Source organism: Saccopteryx bilineata, chromosome 1 (genome assembly GCF_036850765.1).
Source record: "Saccopteryx bilineata isolate mSacBil1 chromosome 1, mSacBil1_pri_phased_curated, whole genome shotgun sequence".
In the NCBI taxonomy this organism is placed as follows: Eukaryota; Metazoa; Chordata; class Mammalia; order Chiroptera; family Emballonuridae; genus Saccopteryx; species Saccopteryx bilineata.
This window is the reverse complement of record NC_089490.1, coordinates 181,243,288-181,264,614: the sequence shown is the minus strand read 5'-3', so window position 1 is coordinate 181,264,614 and position 21,327 is coordinate 181,243,288. Positions and strand designations below refer to the sequence as shown.

The window sequence follows — 21,327 nt, the reverse complement described above, 5'->3', positions numbered from 1 at the left end:
TAGATAAAGAAATTAAAAACATTTAGTGGTGATGTTTCCAAGTTGTCGCTGGCAGACTCCTTTCTGCACTGCTTAATTCAGGTGCCAAAGTAAGGATCAGTGATCGTTGTTCTTTACAGAGTAAGGTTTTTAATGTAATGACAGCAAATTCCACAGTGTGCCTTTTTACTTTCTAGCTATTCGCTTCGGATTGAAGCCATGGTGCTCAAGAAGGAGTTTTTACCTTCTTGCTCCTCTCTGTACACGGCTATAACAATTCTGAGAACTGCTACAAAAGGTAAGTAAATGTGTGATGCTTCATGTTACTGGTTTTTATTATTCTGAGTAGCTCTTTATTTAAAAAATATATATGGTATTCAACTGAAATTAGAAATGCAAAGTTCTATTTCTGAGACACCTTAAGAAGGGAAATGAGATGTTACCAGGCATGGCATTTAAGCTTTATTTACATTTATTTCCCCCTAATTAATTAATGAGTTAATTAAGTGACTGAATGATCGATTAATTAATTAGCATATTATCCTTCCATAAGAGAAAGTTTCTTTCATCTCAAGCTTCAAAGTAACCCTTGATGCTTGGAACTCACTCTTGTTCCTCTAATATGTTAGCTCTTTGTGTGTGCAGTGTGTGTGTCTGTGTGCACGCGTGTGTGTGCACATGCTCACCCCTGCACCAGCTGCATCTCTGCTCCCATACTCTGGCCTCTGTTGGTGGGACCCTGCATCCAGAAGCAGACCCCCTTTCCTTCTGACTTCTCCCGGGCATCACTGGTGTGACTCTTTCGTCCAGGTTCCTGGGGCCTCTGCTCCCCTCATCCAGAGTCTAACAACTGGTGGACCCCCCTATGTTTGAGAGGAGCGAGTCAGTCACTTTCATTTCTTTGAACAACTTGCTAAATTTGTGTTTACCCAGCGTGGTAGACTCCTCAGAGTTGCTCTAATGTCTTCTCAGGGGTGGGAGCTGACGTTCTGCCAGTAGGGAACCTGAGAGTGCCTGCCTCCTCCTCCTCTCTAGGCAGTGCCTGCCCCTCCCCCACCCTCGCCATTCCCAGCCTTCCTCCGGGCACCCTGCTTTCCTCTCCGCCACTTTCTGGATTTCTAGTGATTGTGCAGAACTGTTTATTCTTATTCAGTGTCCCCGTGTAGTTGTTCTGGCCTGTGTTGAGATCAAGTTCTCTTTCCAGTCTATCCCAGTTTCTTCATTTTAAAGAGGCTAAGCATTAAGAGTTTTCCTTCTTTCAATCTAGAGACCTTTTAAAATTTCTTCCTATACCAGGGCTATTGCAGCAACTTTAGAAGGGTTGTTCCTCCTGTCTAAAGAGAGATGGGAGAATATGTTTTCATATTGAGCAGGGAAAATTTGTGAGCACGTTGCAAACATTTCTTATCTGGTTACCCTTCACAAGCTGGCTTCCTTAGATAACATGATATAGGCAGTGATCCAAATGTAATTTTTTGAAGGTAATACCAGGCTGAATGGAGAATATTAACTTTAAAAATACCATAGGTGACATTTTGTTTTCCATATAGACTGTCATCAGACTTTTTTAGCCTTCCAAATACATGAACAGTTTTTAGTAGTGTTTATTTTTGTAGGTGTGTGTACAAAAGATTCTGTGGTTCAAGAGCTGGCTTACCAATACATGACAATGATCAGTTCCTTTTTAAATCTTTACACCAGCTCAAATGAAATGTATAGTTTTGAATAAAATAGGAAGATTCTCTGGGTGTCTGGCCCCTAAGGATTGGTGCTTTGCAACTTATTTACATGTCCTGTCTGCCTGTTTACTTTTTATCTCCTCATAGCTCATTGATTAAGCAAAATGTTGCTTGCTAGTTTTCATGTTCCATAAAAACTGTCTCACAGCTAGCGTAAGGGCAGAAGCACCCCCTGCTGAGAGCACATGCATTCTCATGACACAATGTGCCGCTTTTCATAAGGCTTTTGTATTTACTTTGCATTGCTTGAAAAATTTTATAATTTGAAGCAGTCTGTGTTATTTAACTGTCATACACAGTTGATTCCCAGTGAAATGCTGGGATGTGGTTGTCGGTAGCAAACGCTGCCTTCGATACCGTGCGATGTGCCCCTTTATGTGATTGTCTCAGCCTTTGTGTGCAGTCCAGAGTCACAGTTTGCTTCAGATACCCTTGACCTTGGCTGTGAGAGCTGGTAGCTGCCTTTTCTGCATTTAAGCTGAAGGCTTCTCTAAGGTGCCATTCATTGTATGTTCCTTTCGACAGAGCTGATGTCGTGTGAGGAGCTCCATGCGATTTTACACTTGGTGCTACAGGCAGGAAATATCATGAATGCAGTAAGTAAAATGCAAAACAAAAAAAAGGCAAAACGTTGTGTTTCCAGCTTTATTGGTCTGTCTAAAGATACATGTATATATATATTTTTTTCTGACTTGTCTTTTTTAGGGAGGGTATGCTGGCAACGCAGTAGGATTTAAACTGTCCTCTTTGCTCAAACTGGCAGACACAAAAGCAAACAAACCTGGGATGAACCTTCTGCACTTTGTTGCCCAGGTATGGAAGTGGTTGCTACGGAAGGAGAATGTGTGCACATCCCCATGCAGGCTGTGGAATTTTCCCGAGGAATAAGGTGGCGTCTGAGTTAGGAAAGGGCATGGTGGGTTCTGGGAAGGTTCTCTATGTGGAAGCAAGTTCGGGAGCTGAGCTGCGCGTAGGGTTAGAGGACTGAGGGGCGGGGTCGGGGCAATGAAGCAGAGGGTTGATGGAGTCAGATTCTCAAGCTGGGGAAATTGGACTTCATGCTTGAGCAATGGGGAGCCATCCAAAGTGTGTGTGCTGCATGGTATGACTAGGTTTTTTTTTGTTGTTAGGAAAATAAGGCAATGTGGAGGGTGGGCTGGAGTGGAAAGAGAACGAGAAATAGGGGCACCTCTTGGTGGCTGGTGGCATTAATTCATTGTTTGGTGAGAGTTGAGAATCAGAGCAGTGGCCACAGGGACGGAGAGTAGGGGACATTTCTGATGTTGACTAGAGTTTTGACCAGTTACATGTAAAGAGTGAGATAGTCAGAGCCATTGAAAAAGGTCACTTCCCCTTTTCTCCTTTGTGAAGCATGGGTTAGTGGGCTAGAGCCGGGGGCTGGACTCTGCACCCCGTCCGTCACTTCCGTTTTTGACTGGGTCTCTGTGATGCTGGAGGAACTGGGTCTCTGTGATGCTGGAGGAACTAGTTACGGAGGGAAAAATCAGCCACGGACAATTATCTCTTTGTTGTTTAGTTATCTCAAGTAACGAATTGTTTGGGTTTGTTTTTCTTTCCTTGGATTGCCTGGTTGTTTTGACAGCAAGTACAGAGAGGCAGATTGAGCCTGGAGAGGAGGCTGTGTCATGGGCTTGTTTCAAGTGTGAGCCTCAGAACGAGGCAGAACCTGAGAGATTGTGACTTGTCATTTATTAGCTGTAAATCCTCAGACAAGTTATTTAAACCTAAGGCCCCGAATCTCTTCATCCAGTGATGGAGGGGAGTGATACCTCAAAACTAGGTAACAGAAAGGGCTAACCAAGATAATGATAATTCCATAAAGTGCTTATCTTTATAGTCAGCGTGTAGTAAGTTCTCTATAAATAATGCATTCGATTGTTACTGTAGTCTTCAGAGGATGGAGGCCATGTTGACCTCAGGACTAATGTAAAGGCTAATTTTCAGGACATCACAACCATAAAATAGGTTCCTCCTCCCATGTGCCTTGCAGGGAGTCTTCCGGCAGCCCTTTTAGACCCATGCTTCCAGGTGTGCCTGTGTCACTTGGTCGCTGCCCCAGTGGGCAGCTTTCCAGAGCTAGTAATTGGTCCCTTTAGACCTGCCTTCCTCGTACTTTGTGAACATACTAAGAATCCAGCCTCTCCGCGGCTTGTGCACCTTCTGATTAAACTCAGTTTGCAAACTGGTTTAACCGCTGAAGGTATCTCGGTCATCTAAAGGCATACTCATGGGCACGGCTGGTACTGAAACAGGATATATTGGATTCTCTGAGAAACAAATGGGCCTTGTTCAGCCACCACCTACTGCCCCTGAGTTTTCAGGTGCTTTAATTGTACTTCATGTCAGCATCAGTTGCTCTGGGAAGTTGAATGCATCTTGAGAGTCATGGCATTCTGGTAAATCTTACTAAGCACATCAGAGTTCCCATCTCAGTGAACTGCTCTGAATGTATCAAGCGTACTAACGGTGATTTTTAAGGTTCCCTTAAGCCCTGAGAAAATGATTTATTTCCTTTCGGTTCAATCTATATAGTGAGAGAAAATTCTGGTTTTGTTCCAGGAGGCCCAAAAGAATGATGCCACTCTTCTAAACTTTTCTGAAAAATTGAATCATGTTCAGGAGGCTGCTAGGTAAGCAAGGGAGACTGAAGGCAAATTGTGAAGATATAAGGGTTTTTGTTTTTTTTTCTTTAAACTACCTTCTTGTTTAACACTGATGACTATTTTATAACTTCTGGATTCAAGTGTGAACTTCAAAAAGTTTTGTCTTCTTGAACTTTTAGAACTTCCTTGCATTTGCTTACAGAGAAATGTGTGTACACCTTTGGAATTTGGGGGTTTTCAAAAATTAATCCTTTGTTTTAATCTAAAAAAAAACCTGTTGCATCTCTTCAAATGAATATCATCAGTGTAAAAAAATACAGATTAAGAACTTCAAATCCCTCCACACCCAAAAGATAGAGCTCAAACAACACAGCCCATTACCTTGGGAGCTCTACATTTTCAATCAAATTTGTAGCGCCATACATCACTGTTTCCTGTAGAATCTAACATGGTACATTTATTTTCTATCACATTAGAAGAAGTTGGAACCACACCAAGGGCTGTGAAAGGATTTGTTTTAATTTAGTCACCTAGCTTTACAGAGAAAGTTATCTACCAAGCACAAAGCTCTATTGACAACACTAATTTGTTTCTGACCCTAATATAGATGTGTCTTTTAATGTAGCTATGATCTGAGTATAGGTGCGATCTCAAGTTCTGTTTTTAAATTTACAGTACACATCCCTGCCTCAAAGCAATAAATGTTCAAAAGCTTGCTGTTTTGAGGGAAAAGGGTTGTGATTTGTATTATTTGCTTATTTCTATGTTGTAAAATACTGCTGCTGTGGCTGATTTCAAGCTGCCAATGTGGCTTTACTGCAGTGGAGTTGGAAAGAGATACCTGTACCCACGGTTACCTCTTGTGATCTGGCTTCAGCACACCACTTCATCAACCTAGTTCATGGGTTTATTCACAATGGGTTTTATTGCATATACTTATTATCTGAGTGACTGTATCCAGTTGGGACATGAACCATATGCATAAGCACATGAACCATAGCTTTTGAAGCCAAGCCCTGTCATTGGCCAGTGTCTCCATGTTATGACTATGAACATCTAACCACAGATTACGTGTCTTTCCCAAAGCGAGATTATCAGTGCAAAGGTGTGAACAGTTCATAGTCCGTGTTTACAGATTGCCAGATTTTCTCCCCAAAAGAATGAGCATCTTTCTTATAAGATATAAACTATATTTTTCATTTTCAATTACTAAAATAAATTTGTATGGGGATATTTTTTCCTCTGACTAGTATAGAAATGTTATTAAGAGAGAGAAATAAGGAAATAACCATTACATTTTAAAAATTGATATGAGAGAGAGAAACATTGATTTGTTGTTCAGTTATTCATTCCTTGGTTGATTTTTGTATGTGCCCTGACTGGGGATTGAACCTGCAACCTGGCATATTGGGATGATGGCTCTAACCAACTGGGCTAACCAGCCAGGGCCAGCCATAACATTTTTGATCTGATATTTCCAGTCAGAATTAAATGGGGAAGTATCACTAGCTATTGTCTTAGAAAAAACCCTATTCAGTAAGGTCTGTTTATTGTTTATTTGAAATGGAAGGCAAAGTGCAAACAGATCATAGATGGGTACCAATGACCATTGCAGGCAGACTTTACTGCATAAAGAAAAGTCAGAATTAAAACAGCAGCGTGAAAGCATCCTAATAGAATTTGCTCATTGAATCCCCCCTGGATTTTAGGGTTCATCTGTTCACTTTATTGGGTGACAAAAATATTATTTATGTACTGCTGACCTGAACTGGATATAAACAACAAAAGCCTTTGCAGAATTATTAGTTTTCTGTAGAGTGCTTACTCTGGCTGTCCGTGGCAATCGACATGATTATCTTGTTTCTTCTTCATTACCCTTCATGTCAGGATTATCAGCATATGCTGCCTTGCTTTTCATGAGTTAGAGCTTTTCTGCTTAGTGGCCAGAGGAAAGTGTGTCTGAGCCCTGCTAGCTTTTAGTTTGTCATGCGTATTTTTTTTTTTTTTTGTCATGCGTATTTTATAAAGGTGTTTAGACAAGTCCCATGGTTTTGGTAATCACACCAGAGAGAACACTTCCATACAGCCTGTTCTCTTTGAACCAATGGGTATCTTTAGGAAGGAATCTCTTAAAAAAACAACCTAGAAGGAAAGTAAATACAGGGATAGGTCAATGTAACTACAAGGCTCTCTCCCCTTCTGTTTTTTGTTTGTTTGTTTGTTTACAAATTGATTTAATGTCTTCACTTAGCTTAATAGAACACAGTTGGACCCTTATAATTAAATTGCTTCTGCATTCAAACCGATATATGATGGTCAGTTTGTGGTTTTGATTTATTTATTTTTACCTTCAGTCATTTTGTATGAGTTTCAGGTGTATCTCCCCTTCTGCTTTTAAGGATGACCAGCGTTTAGACTTGTTTGCTGTACCCACCTGACACCCGGCTTCCCCATTGCCCACTGCCCACTGTTTCCCTTCTTCTTCTAGATTATCTCTGGATAACACGGAGGCAGAGCTGCACTCGCTGTTCATCAGAACAAGATCTCTGAAGGAAAACATCCGGCGAGACGATGAACTCTGTCAGCAGATGGAAGAGTTCCTTCAGGTCTGTGGGTGATTCAAGTCAGTCCCTCTAACGTTCTCTCCCTGCAGCTCCTCCCCGCTGGTGAGATCTGCGTGGGTGTGTTTGGGGAAGCAGCAGGTTCCCATTCTTATTATCCCTCCTCAGTCAGTAAAGGGAACTTCACATTTTAATGCCCATTCATGGCTGGATTGTTTCTGAGCAGAAGATATTGAATATGGTCTAAACTTACTAAGGTATTCGTTCGGGAGTGGCCCTCCGTCCATCACTGCACAACTGTGCTGCACCGAACTGAATTGCTCTCAGCTGATGGTGCTTACTTACTTACCCTGGGCAGCTTAACGCCTGACTACTCAAAATTGTGGCTTAGGAGTTCCCATCTCCCAATCAGACTTGTGGGCAATAGAACAAAATTCCACAGAAATCGTCAAGACCCCTGAGAACCTGGGCTGCTGTTCCTTCCCTTGTTTTTTTTTTTATCGAGGACACGGGCTGCGTTTCGGCATGTTTCATAATGAGAGCAGGAGAACACGGCTGTTGTGCCTCTCACCACCTGAAATACATCAGCCCAACAGGGTGTGTCAGGAGCCGCTCCGAATAACAGCAGAGCGGACCTGTTTGTGACGGCTCAGTGTGACTCACTAATCACATAGTCTGACATACTTCTTTTATCTTCCTTATTTAAAAAAAAAAATGGCACCTTCTTATGCTTTCCATCTTAGAGAAAATGGTGTGCCCCTTAAATGTCAGCGCTTTGAGATTAGCGAGGTGACATGTGGGTGGCGGAGCTGCTGCCCTTGGCGCTAGGAAGGAACAGAGTGCTCCAAAGGCTGATCCAGCCGGAGCCTTTACACGTTTACTCGTAATTAAGCTACAGATACTGGGAGCTGCATCTTTGAGCAGCAGACACTAGATTTTTGTCTGGCTATGTTGGGGTTTCATTTTTATGATTAAATATGGGTGCTATGTTTTCTTAAAAACATAACCAGACTCTGATTTTTTCCCTTAAAAGTGCACGGATTTGTCTCAAAGTGCAAGCACAAAACAAACACCAGCACAGAGACACCTAACAGTAGGTAGGAAAACACTCAGCAGTGAGCACATTCAAACAAACCAAGCAAATCCAGGCAGCCAAGGAGGCGGCCTGTCACGCACCAACATGAGAATTCTGGATGCCTCGTCCATCCCCCAGCTGTTACAGTAAATATCAGGATCGTGTGCTAAGTATTAGAATAGAAAGTTTTATCATGAAAAGCAGCTGTAGCTTAGCTGCACCCCTGGGACTACTCTTCAAAAGGCAAGTTTGTTTTAACTATAAACGCTTCTTGCTGGGAGTCATTTTCATCTCTAAATAAAATGTTCCACTCAGCTATTTAGTTTTCTAAATTCAGTTTCTTTAAGTAGGGAAGATACCATGGTTTAAGGTAGGTTAGGGTCAAGCCAGGAAGGGCCCTGAATCCCAGTCTGAAAATTTTGGACGCTGTGCTCTAAGCTGCAGGGAACCACTGAAGGTTTTTGAGCACCAAAATGACAGGAACACCATTTTGCAGATCAGTTTCAGCCCTTTGACATTTGGGGTGAGAAATACCAAGTGGGCAGATTAGAGATGGAAAGTTGAATTTGCTACCATACAACTACTAACCTGTTGTCATTCACGTTTGGCCAGTGTAGCCTGGGACTTTTTTGTTCCTGACCCTAATCATATGGCAGAGTTCAAACAATAACTCCTTCAGGGTAACTCCCAGCGAGCACGGCGAGCTGTCAGATATGTATTCAGAACACTTTCCCCAGTCCTAAGGGTGACTGCAGTACATCTAAGTCATTCCTTCCCGGGGTTCACTCTGTCCCCACGGACTCGAACAATGAGACAGACGAGGTGAGTGAGCGCCTGTGTAGATTCTTGTCAAGAGTCCTATTTTTCCAGCAGTTGAGTTGTTCTTGGCTGGAATCCATCTTTCCTTCTGTGGAAGAATGGCAGGCAGAGATTTATCCTTTCATTAATACCCTTCTCTCCGTACAGAAAAATACAAACATGCATGCACACACACTGCCTTGGGCTACTGACTCAGATGGTTACTTTCCCTGGTATTTGGTTTCCTAAATCGTTTTGGTTTCCTGCAGTCTGTTGAGTGTAAGAAAAGGGCTTTTAAGGGGGAGAGTGCGTGGGAGGTGACGCGACTTCTGGGCATTTCTCTTTAGGTTCTGTAGCTCTTCGAGCGTGTTCAAGCAGCAATTCGACTCCTCGAGGGTGGGCGACCTGGAACTTTAGCTAGGCCAGCCACCGTGCGCCCCCCCACCTCGGCTCAAAAAGAAGTTTCTCAAATAGAAGCCTTCTTAAAAATACGATACGCGTGATTTCATAACACACGTGATACACAGCACTCCGTGCGTTCCTTCTTCCTAGAAGCCTTGCAAGCCAGGGGAGAAGGAAGCAGCGAGAGGGTTCGTGTGATCCCCGCGTTCAGTGCCCGTGGTGGGGTTGTGTGGCTCCCGGACCCGCGCCGCTTCCTCATGTCAGCTCAGCATTCACTGTCCTGGAGCTGCCGTCAGGGACGTGTGTTTGTGCCCCTCGGCCCCCGCAGACCCCCGTCCTGAAAGGGTTGGAGTTCATTGGAGGAAAGCAAGCTGCATTCATTCCCATTGCTTTGCTGAGTCAGTACCTGAACCCATAGGAGCCTTGAAGACTTTGTCCTCGCAGAATTAGGAGACGCTGAAGAAGTAGAGAGAATAGATTAATATGTATATAAGGCAGTAATTCCTAACCATGGGTACCTATATGATTTTCCTGAAGAGTTTTAATAAGAGATCCATGCTGGGTCCATCCCAAAGCTACTAAATGACATGGACTGTAGACAGAGCGCCCCAGCTGACTTAGATAAGCACCCCTGGATAAGAAGCCTTGCCTGGGGCCTTTGTCTAGGCACGTGGGCTTTAGTCCCAAGGGGGTGACGCTGACCCTGAACATAGCTCATTTGGGATTGAATTTAAACTCTGTCAACAGGACAACTCATCAGTAGGAAAAGTGACTTCTGGGGCCCTAATGTCCAGTATAAGACCCTGTTTTAAGAGAAGGAGGAACAGATACAGAGTCTAAATATTAATATTTAGGTTAATAACTGATAAAACCAACAGTTCATTTTCTTGTGACATTGAAGGTGAGCATTTTTGTTTTTTTTTATTTATTCATTTTTTTAGAGAGGGGAGAGAGAGGGAGAGAGAGAGAAGGTGGGGAGGAGCTGGAAGCATCAACTCCCATATGTGCCTTGACCAGGCAAGCCCAGGGTTTCCAACCGGCGACCTCAGCATTTCCAGGTCGATGCTTTATCCACTGCACCACCACCACAGGTCAGGCAAAGGTGAACGTTTTGTTTGTGGCATTCTACAGGTTAAGGCCCTTGAATCTCTTCTGTGGCTCCCAGGCCTCACACAGGAGGTCACCTTGCTTCCCCAAAGGTCTTGTGTGGGTTGAATTCTTCTCCTATTGGCTCTGAGCACATCACACTCCTTATAAGCCTTCCCTTTTCTGAGACCCGAAACCGGACCCAGGAGCCCACCTTCCCCAGGCACCAGCCTGCCCGCTGCCTCTGGGCATCCACTTCAGCGGATACTTGTTGGTTTTTCCCACAGTTTGCCATGGAAAAGCTGACGGAACTGGAATGCTGGAAACAGGAGCTCCAGGAGGAGGCCCACACCCTGATAGATTTTTTCTGCGAAGACAGAGAAACCATGAAACTGGACGAATGCCTTCAGATATTTCGAGACTTTTGTAGCCGGTTCAGCAAAGCGGTTAAGGTAAGGCTGGTGGCATCTTGGTGTTTTCGGGGCTGTTTGGGCTCTGATTTTCCTTCTTCCAGACCCAGCCCTCCGCCCAGGGAAGAAGGATGGTTGAGCATTTCTAGGGTTTCTGGGAAGTCGGGCCCAGGAAGCGTCGCCAGGCCGCCGTTTGGCATTAGCGGGAAGTGGTTCTGCCGTGCCAGCCCTGAGTGCCTCCGTGTCCTCAGGAGTCTAGTGTTTGGCTGCCTCTGCACCTCTGAGGCTCGTGCTAACACTTGTTTTAATGCCCTTAAAAGCATTTTGTTAGTAAGGCTTATTTATGATGGCAGTCGTAATGTTAAAAAGTTTCTTTGAAGATCCTGAATGTCTTTCTCGCCCCCAGCCCAGGAGAAAACATCTTCCTCCACGAGACTTCTGTCACAGTGGGGTGACCAGAGGCCCTTTCTCACTGATTTCAGCACTGTAGCCATCACCAGGGGTTGGCACCATGGGAACCACAGTGTCTTTGGCCAGAGCAGACTTGGAAATTCTCAGATATTTAGGGAGTGTGCCCTTCAACCATCAGTTCCAGCATCTCTGAGTTCATTGCAGAAGCCAGAAAGCTCTCTATTTCAAAAGCAGATTTGTCCATAGCTGGATTTCCTTAACTGGCTGAATTTCTCTCCAGCCTTAAGCAAGTAGCCCAGAGTTCCTTGATTTCTCGATTCCTCCCTCTTCTATCCAGTTAAAAGGAGGTTCAGCCTGTGGCCACGTTAGTTCTCCCTTGTCCAAGCAGTAAGTTCAGCAGGGGAAGGCGGTGGTAGATGGTTGATGCCAAAGTGGCTCTTCCCAAGGCCCTCACTCCTGTTAGAACTCTATAGGCCGTCGAGCCACCTGTCTGACTTCTCAGCCCAGCTGCCTGAGAGCCAAGAGCCGGCCCCACCCTCCGCACAGGCAGCCAGCCAGAGCCGGAGCCTCTCGGTAACTTGGTCAGGAATGTCCACCGTTTGAGAAAATTGATTTTCAACTAAAAAGTGCTACCAATATCAGAGTGGGGTTATGAGGTCACTTATTTCCACGACACAAACATATGTATTGGAAGGGCATAGCCAGGCAGTACAGTGTGCTGGTGGCATGTGTTTTTGTTCTGGTTCATGTTTTGTTGGTGGAGAGCTGGTTACTTGGAGCAGAGTGGGAGGTAGAAGGATCTGTAAGGCAACCCTTCTTCTCTGATTGTGGGGAGGGCATGGGGCACGAGGAACAGGGCCACCTTGGCATTTCTGGTGTTTGTTCTGTTTTTAACTGGGGAACAGTCAGAACAGAGATTTGAAAGGCCTCTCTTAATAATCTTGGGAGTGCAGTTAGGCCTCCGTGCCCTTGTTTGATAGAATGTGCTATGCAGGAATGTGTGTGTGTGTGTTGATGTACCATGCAAGAACCAAATTGAGTTTCCCCAGATTTGAGGTCACAGGCATACACGGAACCACAGCCTACACTGAGCGACAGTGCCTTGACTGGAAAGCTGGGAATTGGGCCCAGACAGACTTTGGGGCCTCCGGTCATCCCCACATAGCTTTGGAAGATGCTTCCCCGCACACACACATGTAAACACATGTACTCTCACTCAGTGGGGCCCATGACCCATGTCTCCCTCACACACGCATGTATCTCTCACTGGGTCTTAGGGTAGGTGGCTCTGGAATTGCATACGGGTCCCACGTGTCTGACCCGTCTTCGGGCTGTTCTCCACCCTCCCACTCAGGACAACCACCACCGGGAGGTGCAGGAGCTGCGGCAGCTGCAGCGGCTAAAGGAGCGGGAGCAGAAGCGGCGTTCCTGGGCGGCAGGGGAGCTGGTGGGATTCGGCCGGAGCAGCAGTGAGAACGACGTGGAGCAGCTGACCAAGAAGGGCGGGGAGGACCTGTCCCCTTTCCTGCGCCACAGGCCGGTCAGCCCCTCCAACCGGCCCCCCAACACCCGCCGCTCTCGCCACTCCCTGGGCATGTCCGCCGACCGGGAGCTGCTGACCTTCCTGGAGAGCTCCACGGGCAGCCCCGAGGACCCCAACAAATTCAACAGTCTGCCCTGGAGCAGCCCCCGGCAGGCCCGGCCCCGGATGGCCTGGATGGAGTCAGGGGAGCCGAGGGCCCAGGGCTCCCAGCGCACACACAGACCTCAGGCCTGCCCCGGCCGGGAGGGGGCCCCCGACCCACCCTCCGCTTCCTGTGGCCGGCTCCCGGCCCCCCAGATGGAGGAGCCCGCTCCCGTTTTGCTCCGAACTCGGCGCGGCGGGCCCAGCTCCCGTCACAAGAGGAACAGTGAGCCCGTGGGCCTGGCGCAGGCCTGGTCCCCTCCGCTCTCGCCGCTGGCTCTGGGGATTCAGGAGCACGAGCTGGTGACCGGGCTGGCCCAGTTCGACCTTCCGAGTCCCGAGGACCCAGAGGAGGCGCCCCAGCTGAACCTGACCGACTTCAGCCCAGGGGAGCTGGAGTCTCCGGGGGATGGGAGCATGCAGCCCCTCAGTGCTGGCACTGGCAGTGGTAGCATGATGCCTGTGGGTACAGGTGCCCAGGAGAGTCTCAGCCCGGCCCTGGAGGGGGAGGGGGCTGCCCCTGATGAGCCCAGCATCCACTCTGAGAACAAAGACCCTGGGCCTCTGCTATGGATCTCGGATACCACCGACTGCTCAGTGACCTTGGACTGCTCAGAGGAAACCGACTCCAGGCCTGGCGGTGGGGAGCCAGGGGTGGGGGGTGGAGGGGATGGCTCTGTGTCCTCTGGGGCAGGGGAGATGGGTGGCAGCCAAGCGTCCTCTAACCCCGTCTCCAGCCCCCCCGAGGAGACCCCTGCTCCCGCCTCCGCAAAGAGCGAGCCCAGTTACAAGAGTGGCCTTTCCAGGGACAGATCCTCCAAAGGGAAGGATGGGATAGCACCAAAGAGAAACTCCCTCAAAGAGGCATCCCAGGGAGCCCCCAAGCCTGGGACGGTGTCACGGGGCCAGGGGGCGGCACCCAAATCTGTGCGGACCCTGACCTCCTCAGAGAGTGAGAGCATGCGGAAAGTCGTGCCCATCTCCAGGGCCAGCAGGGGCTCCTCTGGCTGGAAGCACCCCTCTCGGGAGCCCCCCGCTGACACAGATGAGCCATGGTCACGCCAGAACTCTGCAAGGGGCCCCTCAGACACGTCGCCCAGGAGGTCCTCAAAGGGGGCTGGGGCGGTAGCCGCAGTGACCGAGGAGCAGAAGCCACCGCGAGGGAGGGTTGGCTCCTGCAGCTCCCGGCCAGGGAAGGAAACTCCCCTGCAGTCCAGGGGCTCTCTCAAGAAGCCCAGCGCCAAGCCCCTCCGGAACGTCCCCAGACAGAAACCCGAGGAAAATAAGATCTGCCGCTCCAACTCCCAGGACACCCAGAGCCCGGAAGAAGAACCCAAGCCACCTCCACCGACCCCCAGCACCCCCCGGGTCTCACCTGCTGTCCCAAGCTTTGCCCGAAACACAGTGGCCTCCTCCTCTCGGTACATGAAGACAGATTCTCTTCCTGTGACCAAACCTCCCGGCCTTACTCGGGCAGTCTCCCACCGGCAGCTGAGGGTGAAGAGTGGTTATGAGGATGCGGTCCCCAAGGACGGTGGCACCCTCCGGCGGGCCAGCAGCACCCGGGTCCCAAAAAAGTATTCAGAGTCTGCTGAGGGTCCCAGTGCCAATACAGAGGCCTTTCTGAAGGGCAGAGGGTCTGGGGAAAGGGTCTCCTTCAGACAGAAAGACTCCAGTCGGACCACACTGGGGAAAATCCTTACTCCCCTGTGGAAGTGATGGGTGCCTGTCCTCTCTCACCCGAGTTCACAGTGAGGACTGATGGCTGTGCGGGACCAACACCGAATGTCCTTGTTCCACATCAAGCGAGTCATTGGTGCCCCTGCTAATGCTCACATCACTGAAGGCACAATCTGGAGGGCCTGTGGACTGCCAGCTGCTGTCGAGACGCCGTCCACCCCTGGCATGGGCCGGCACCTCCTGAACACTCCCCAGAGGTGTGTACGTGCGCAAACCCTCCCTCCCAAAACAATGGCTCGGGCTTGTACGATGACATTCTTACGGAACGAGTAAAAAACAACATTTTTTTTTTGGCCAGTTTTTATGTATCAGAGGCTTATTTTTCAGTGTTTTAGTTGGTTCCTTTTACATCGTGTACACCTGGAAAGAAAGAGGAAGAACCGCTTTGCATGAAGATATTTTTATCTTCCTGTGTTCCCTGGTCTTTATGTGTCCCACCTGCCCACCTACCGTCCACTGCTGGGAACTGGACTTCTCCATAAGCCCTTGGTGCTCTGTGGTTGGCTCCGTGTCCTGGATGCTCACCTCGCCCTGCGTAACTTTGGGGGAGGGTTTGTGTGTGAGCAGGAGGGAAAGTGAGACTGGCAGACAGAGATCGCTGCTCCTGTGTGTTCAGTGCGGGCAGGTGGGCAGTGGGACGTGCACTTTGGGGGCCCGCATGGCAGCAGGGTGAGCTTCCCTGCAGACGGTGGCAACCCCTGGGAGGGCGCTGGACCTTTCAGAATTTGTAAGTGCCATATTTTAATGGAAAGACATCAGGGGCTGTTGAGCTGATCACACCTTTCCCTGTTCCATGTTTTTCCCATTTGTGTTATCTGTTGTACAACTGGGTGAAGGCTGCTATGATGTGTTCGCTCTGGTTACAGGTGAGAATAAACCAGTGGTCCCCAACCTTTTTTGGGCCACGGACCGGTTTAATGTCAGAAAATATTTTCACAGGCCGGCCTTTAGGGTGGGACGGATAAAATGTATGACATGACCGAGACAAGCAGCAAGAGTGAGTCTTAGATGGATGTAACAGAGGGAATCTGGTCATTTTTAAAAAATAAAACATCGTTCAGACTTAAATATAAATAAAACAAATAATGTAAGTTATTTATTCTTTCTCTGCGGACCGGTACCAAATGGCCCACGGACGGGTACCAATCTGCGGCCCGGGGGTTGGGGACCACTGAGAATAAACCTTTCCGCCTCCCAGTCTGTCTTCTCCCTCTTCTCTTGGCCTGTCCCTGCTTTCTTTTCTGCTGCGGCCTGGAGCCTGGAGTGTCTCTACGTATATTGGTATGTCATCCCTATCTCTCTCTCTCAGCAGTGATGCTTTTTAAATGCTGACATCTATTCTTTGGTACAGTGGTTTTGAAATTTTGAGAAAAATCAAATCAAGATTTTAAAAACAGACTGAAAAAATAAAATTACTTTTAGAAGAATGTATATCAGGAAAGATTTGGAATAAAGGGCTTCGTTTGAAACAAGGGGCAGGGGTACTTTCCACAGTGCCCACTTCACTGTTTCCCTCTGAGACTAGTTAGGAAATGCCGGAATTTTTGAAACTCTTTTGTTTTTTAAAATTGCCCTTTTTGGTCACTTATTCGTGAAACCTCATTTCAGATCCAAGGGTGGTAGACAGATTTAGACAAATGAGATGGATTACAGTCTCCTGTACAATGCTGCCTCCCAATCAAATTAGTTGGAAACTCAAAACTTCAGAAAGTCGCTGTATTAAAAGGGTAAACTTTATGGTTGAAGAAGTAAGGCACCTGACCACAGAAGCTCTTGTAAAAAATAGCCCCGAGTCGGTATTTCCAGGGCTCCACAGAGATGGTTAATGGGAATCCTGAGCTGTTTCTCACCTCAAAAAGCCCGAGAAATCTTGTATTTAACCATGTAGACAACGTTCAAAACATAGAGCCCATGAGTAGGTGGGAAATGGGTGAAAGAAGTCAAAAGTTTGTGGATTTGTGGATGGTGACAAGGTCAGGATTCCTAAGTGGGATCCTAGGGACCAGAGTTCGAGCCCCTCTTCCACCACTGATACTGTGTAATTTGGGCAAGTCACTCCCTCTCCCTAAGCCTCTGTTGCCCAGACTACGGAAGCAGGGGCGTGGCCTCTGTGATGGTCTCCAGGGGTCCTTCTAGCTCCAGCCGTCCCAAGTCATCATAAACAACTAAGGACCCATTTCTGCCCTGGGATCAGCTTCTCAGAACCAACCCCCAGCCTCTCTGCAGCAGAGGTCTCACATCCAAGCCTGCTCAGACGACAGCACCTCCAGTGAGCTTTTGCTTTGAAAAGCTAGTCAAGCTGAGTCTCCTGAGAAGCGGTGTTGTATCTTCCTTAGCCCTGTGGACAACCTCTGTTTGCATCTGTGTGAGCAGGTGATCATTCTATTACCTTTTATCGGTAGTAAGCTTGGAAAAAAAATAACTTAAGAATATAATGGAGAACTGTAAATAAGTTTCTATATTAAAAAAAACTAAGATGAACTGAATGTATTTAAAGGTCCATTTATATGTTCTTTTACGTAACACCTAGTTGAATAAAGTTCCTGTTTATGGGATTGTGTTTTATCTTTGACTTGTGTGAGTGTGTGAGGTTCTGGTGAGGAGAGGAAGACGGAATGCAGGAGGTGGGGGAGGCCTGGAATACAACAGTCTTGTTCTCAAAAGGTTCACGAACCAAAATCAGGTGTGGTGGTAGCACAAAGACTGCGTTTCCCCAGGGGCTTTGCGCCAGCCCTGTGGGGAGGCAGGCAGGCAGGCACCGGACACGCAGGCCGTGGAACGTTCAGCGCCTCGTTCATGCTCACGTTATTCCATGTTTGGGGCCAAGCTTTGTGTAATCTCCACGGGGCCGGCAAGTCTGGATCTGCCGCTGTGTGTCCTCATGTGTTTTGGCTCAGGACACTGTTGGGAAATCACAGCTCACCTCAGAGCTGCCTCAGGAATGAGCAGAGAGGGAGGAAGGTGGGGTTTTATTTCAAATGCAGGGTTGATGCTGCTCCGAAGGGAAAGGTGGGGTCATGCGTAAGACCCACCTCATACCTTGGGGTTCCATATCAGGTTGTGCTGGTGCCTCCCCGGCTTTATCTGGAAACGGGTGAGGGGAATAGCCCTGGGCCAGGCACCCGTGGATGAGAGCATAGATGACGTCTTTGTGAGCTACTGCTTGCCCTATGACATTTGAAACCTCATTTGCCTGTTAAGTCCTTCTGTTCTCACAGTGGGTCGCAAGTAGTTCTCTTTTTACCCTTTTATTTAATGGCTTTCACAAGGACCCTGTGTTCCAGTCCTCCTCCCACAGATAGGCGTTGAGTTTAAAGAGAACACAGTCTCCTGGTTGCTTCCAGATTTTGAATATTCTGTGTATTATGGCAAGAGGCTCTGCAATAGTTTGGTAGAACTTTGTGTGTGTGTGTGACTGAAAGACAAGAAGGGAGAGAGATGAGAAACATCAACTCGTAGTTACATCACTTCACTTATTCATTGATTGCTTTCTCATATGTGCCTTGACCGGGGGTCTCCAGCTGAGTCAGTGACCCTGGTTTTAAGCCAATGACCTTGGGCTCAAGCCAGCAACCTGGCTTATGCCAGGGACCCCGAGCTTAATCTGGCGACCTCCGGGTTTTGAACCTCAGACCTCAGCATACCAGGTTGATGCTCTGTCTACTGTGCCACCACCTTTCAGGCAGGTAGAACTCTTAATTTAACCTTCCAAGGTGTACAGATGAGCAACTTCTGCCTCTAAGGGTGCAGAATCCCTTTATCTTCCATCTGGCAATGATGACATTTTGCAATTTCACAGGATTTTCTATTGAAACTGAAACTTTATTTTTTTTTTTCTTTACAGAGACAGAGAGAGTCAGAGAGAGGGATAGACAGGGACAGACAGGAACGGAGAGATGAGAAGCATCAATCATTAGTTTTTCGTTGCACGTTGTAACACCTTAGTTGTTCATTGATTGCTTTCTCATATGTGCCTTGACCCTGGGCCTTCAGCAGACCGAGTAACCCCTTGCTTGAGCCAGCAACCTTGGGCTCAAGCTGGTGAGCTTTTGCTCAAACCAGATGAGCCCGCACTCAAGCTGGCAACCTCGGGGTCTCGAACCTGGGTCTTCTGCATCCCAGTCCGACGCTCTATCCACTGCACCACCGCCTGGTCAGGCTGAAACTTTATTCTTAATTCTTAATAGTTTTGCTACATGCTCCAGTCCTGTCAAAAAAGAGGTTTTGTTGTTGGTATGTGTTCCCAAACACAAGCATCAAATTTGAGTAAGGGACGTCGCATCTGGTTAAATAAGTACTTCTTTAAATTGTTTGTGCCCTGAGTGCAAACAAAATGGGAGACAGTGGGTCTGCAATCACCAGCGATGAAGGAACACGGCTTAGTGGGGACTGAATCTGAGGCAGAGCACAAACAGCCCAGAGCAACCTCTTCCCTGGGTGGGGGGTTCATCTGCAAACATCTTCCAGTAAAATGTCCTAGGGCTTCGGGATCACCTCAGTGAAGACAAAAGTAACGTGCTTACAGAAGATAATGGCGTTTCTGTCTTCCAGGTCGAGCTCTGCAGTGAGGCTTGTGGCTTCTCGGTTGGTAGGTAGGAAAAATGGAGCCCACTGCAAGAGAGGTCAGGGCCCCAAGCAGCCCTCGCAGTCTACTCTCATTCATGGGCCAACAGCCCACCAAGAGCCTGGCAGAACCTGCCCGTCAGCCTGTGGAATGAACAGGGCTGAGCCTTTCCGTGAGAGCTCTGCTTGAGGTCCCTATGGGTGCATTCAGGCCCGACCTTTGCAATCAGGACCTGGGCTTTGCCCAAACCTCAGAGTCATTCAAGGGCTGAGTCACACAAACAGTCCCCAACTCACAGGCAGATGATGCTCTCCGAGTTTGCTCACGATTGGATAGAGGAGTTCAGAATGCACTTTCCCAGAGCAATGATGTCATGCATCAGAGCTAGGTTTCCAGAACAGCCTACTGGGAGCCTGTTTCATCCATTCAGCCACTGGGAGCCTGAAGAGAACTTCATCTGTAGCAGTGTTTCTAGAGGACAATACCAGGGTGTCAGGAACATTTCTCCCCTACTTTGGGACATTAGGTAGAGGCTACAGACTACAGCCTGAGCACCAGTCATGTCCACCGTCCACTGCTAGACAAGAAATGGCCTCACCACCCTTGAGGTCAAACACGGGCTCCCATCTCCTCGGCCAACTTCAGTGAATGTAGGCTGTTTCATCAGAAACAACTGCTCTATGTCCTTCCTAACAGAGAGCACTCTGGCCCAACAGAAAGGTGTACACCCTCTGTTTTACCTTTCCCGGAGGAAGGCTGGACCAACCACACTCCCTTAGCCTCCTGATAACCGTGAGAAGATGGCAGCATTGTGCGGAAGCTGCCCAGTAGCCAGGGCCATGGCCTCATGAGCCAAGGACAGCTGGGAGCTGGGTCAGCGGGCCACTTCGGTGGGGGCTGGACGTTCACTGCGAGTGGTCAGTCAGCTCTCCGAGGTGCCCCCCGACCTCTGACAGTAAGGGAGCGCAATAGCCTCCACTTTCCCACAACAGGGTGTGCTCCGGAGTACAGCAGAACCACCCACAGCCGTGGGTGACTCCCAGCCCTGCCCCAGGACGACACCAAATCAGAATCTTTCTGGTAAGCCCCCACATTTGCATTTTACGTAACTGCTCAGTAGTACTTTTTTTTTTTTTTTTTTTTACCCTGCTAATGAGAACCAGTGGGTTGGAGAGAGGCCAGAGGCTGGGGTTCTGATGTGGAGCTAATGAGCTATTCTCAGGCCCGAGACCCTCTCTGAGCCTGTCAGGCAACACAGGTGTGTTTTCTCCTGGGCAAGAAATGCAGAGACATCGGCTCTGACCTCAGCGCCCGCCTGGGGAGAGGGACAGCTGCCTCACTGCAACCTGAGCAGGGGGTCTAACTTGCACCCTAAAACAGAAGCACCTCCAACCCTGCGCTTGGTCACTCCTTTGGGCCTGAGCTCTCAGTAACACAGCATCAGAGCTTTCGGAGCAGTGGCCCCAGCGGAACATAGGAAGTGACACTTCATGAGCCTTACAATGACTACCGTTTAGGAAGATAGTAATTCAGTGTCTGTGAAGCAATGTGCTGATACGTGCTGAACAATGCCACACCCATCTGAGTGTCCACGGTGAGAATTTTGTCAGCAGAGCTGCTCTTTGGAACTCTGTTCCCTGGGCCTCTTGGGTTCTGGAGCTTTTCATGATCTTTACGAGCAAGAATGCAACTCAGTTCTTGGGAGCTGTGCCTCATGGCTGCGGTTCCCTCTCCAGCCGGCCGTGTGCTGAGGCCGCAGGCCAGCATCTGTGCTGACCTCACTGGGGAGGGGGGCGGGGCGCAGCTCTCCAGGGTGCTGACTCAGTGCAGGCCGGGGAGCCTGGTGCACACTCACGTGCTGCCTCCAGCACGCAGGCAGAAGAACGGATGCTGAAAGGACCCCTCTCCCGCGCCCCGCCCTCTTTTCAGAGAGTGGAAGTGAGCCCCGGCACTTTCCAGAGCTGTCAGCATAGATGAATTTATCTCCCACCACTTTCAGGCCATAAACTGCTCCTCATCAGACCTAGAAAGGTGCTGAAAGAATCTGGACAAGTCCTGCCACTTTCAGGGACAGCCATCCTGCCGGTTTGGGCAGGTGCAGTAGAAGGGTTTGAACTATATTCTGATTCAACCGATGGTTCGTTTGGCTCTGCAAGTTGCCCGGCAGAAAAAAAAACAACACAGTGCCTCCATTCAGCTTTGGCTGAACAGAGACGTCAGCCTCCCTGGTCAGCTGTAATTTCCTCTTTCCCAA

General features: G+C 48.3%; 1 protein-coding gene across 4 annotated transcripts in view; it reads left to right on the top strand.

Annotated features, from left to right (window-relative positions):
• The window catches only part of FHDC1 (FH2 domain containing 1), a 40,505-nt gene extending 23,462 nt beyond the window's left edge, over positions 1 to 17,043 (top strand). For all 4 annotated transcript variants that reach the window (XM_066280519.1, XM_066280503.1, XM_066280528.1 and 1 more), the window contains exons 5-12: positions 4 to 89; positions 177 to 277; positions 2,244 to 2,314; positions 2,424 to 2,531; positions 4,299 to 4,369; positions 6,831 to 6,948; positions 10,552 to 10,716; positions 12,440 to 17,043. In XM_066280519.1, the coding sequence (XP_066136616.1) occupies positions 4 to 89; positions 177 to 277; positions 2,244 to 2,314; positions 2,424 to 2,531; positions 4,299 to 4,369; positions 6,831 to 6,948; positions 10,552 to 10,716; positions 12,440 to 14,488 (2,769 nt within the window). In that variant the 3' untranslated portion in view covers positions 14,489 to 17,043. The remainder of the gene's footprint in view (positions 1 to 3; positions 90 to 176; positions 278 to 2,243; positions 2,315 to 2,423; positions 2,532 to 4,298; positions 4,370 to 6,830; positions 6,949 to 10,551; positions 10,717 to 12,439) is intronic.
• Positions 17,044 to 21,327: the final 4,284 nt, after the last annotated feature.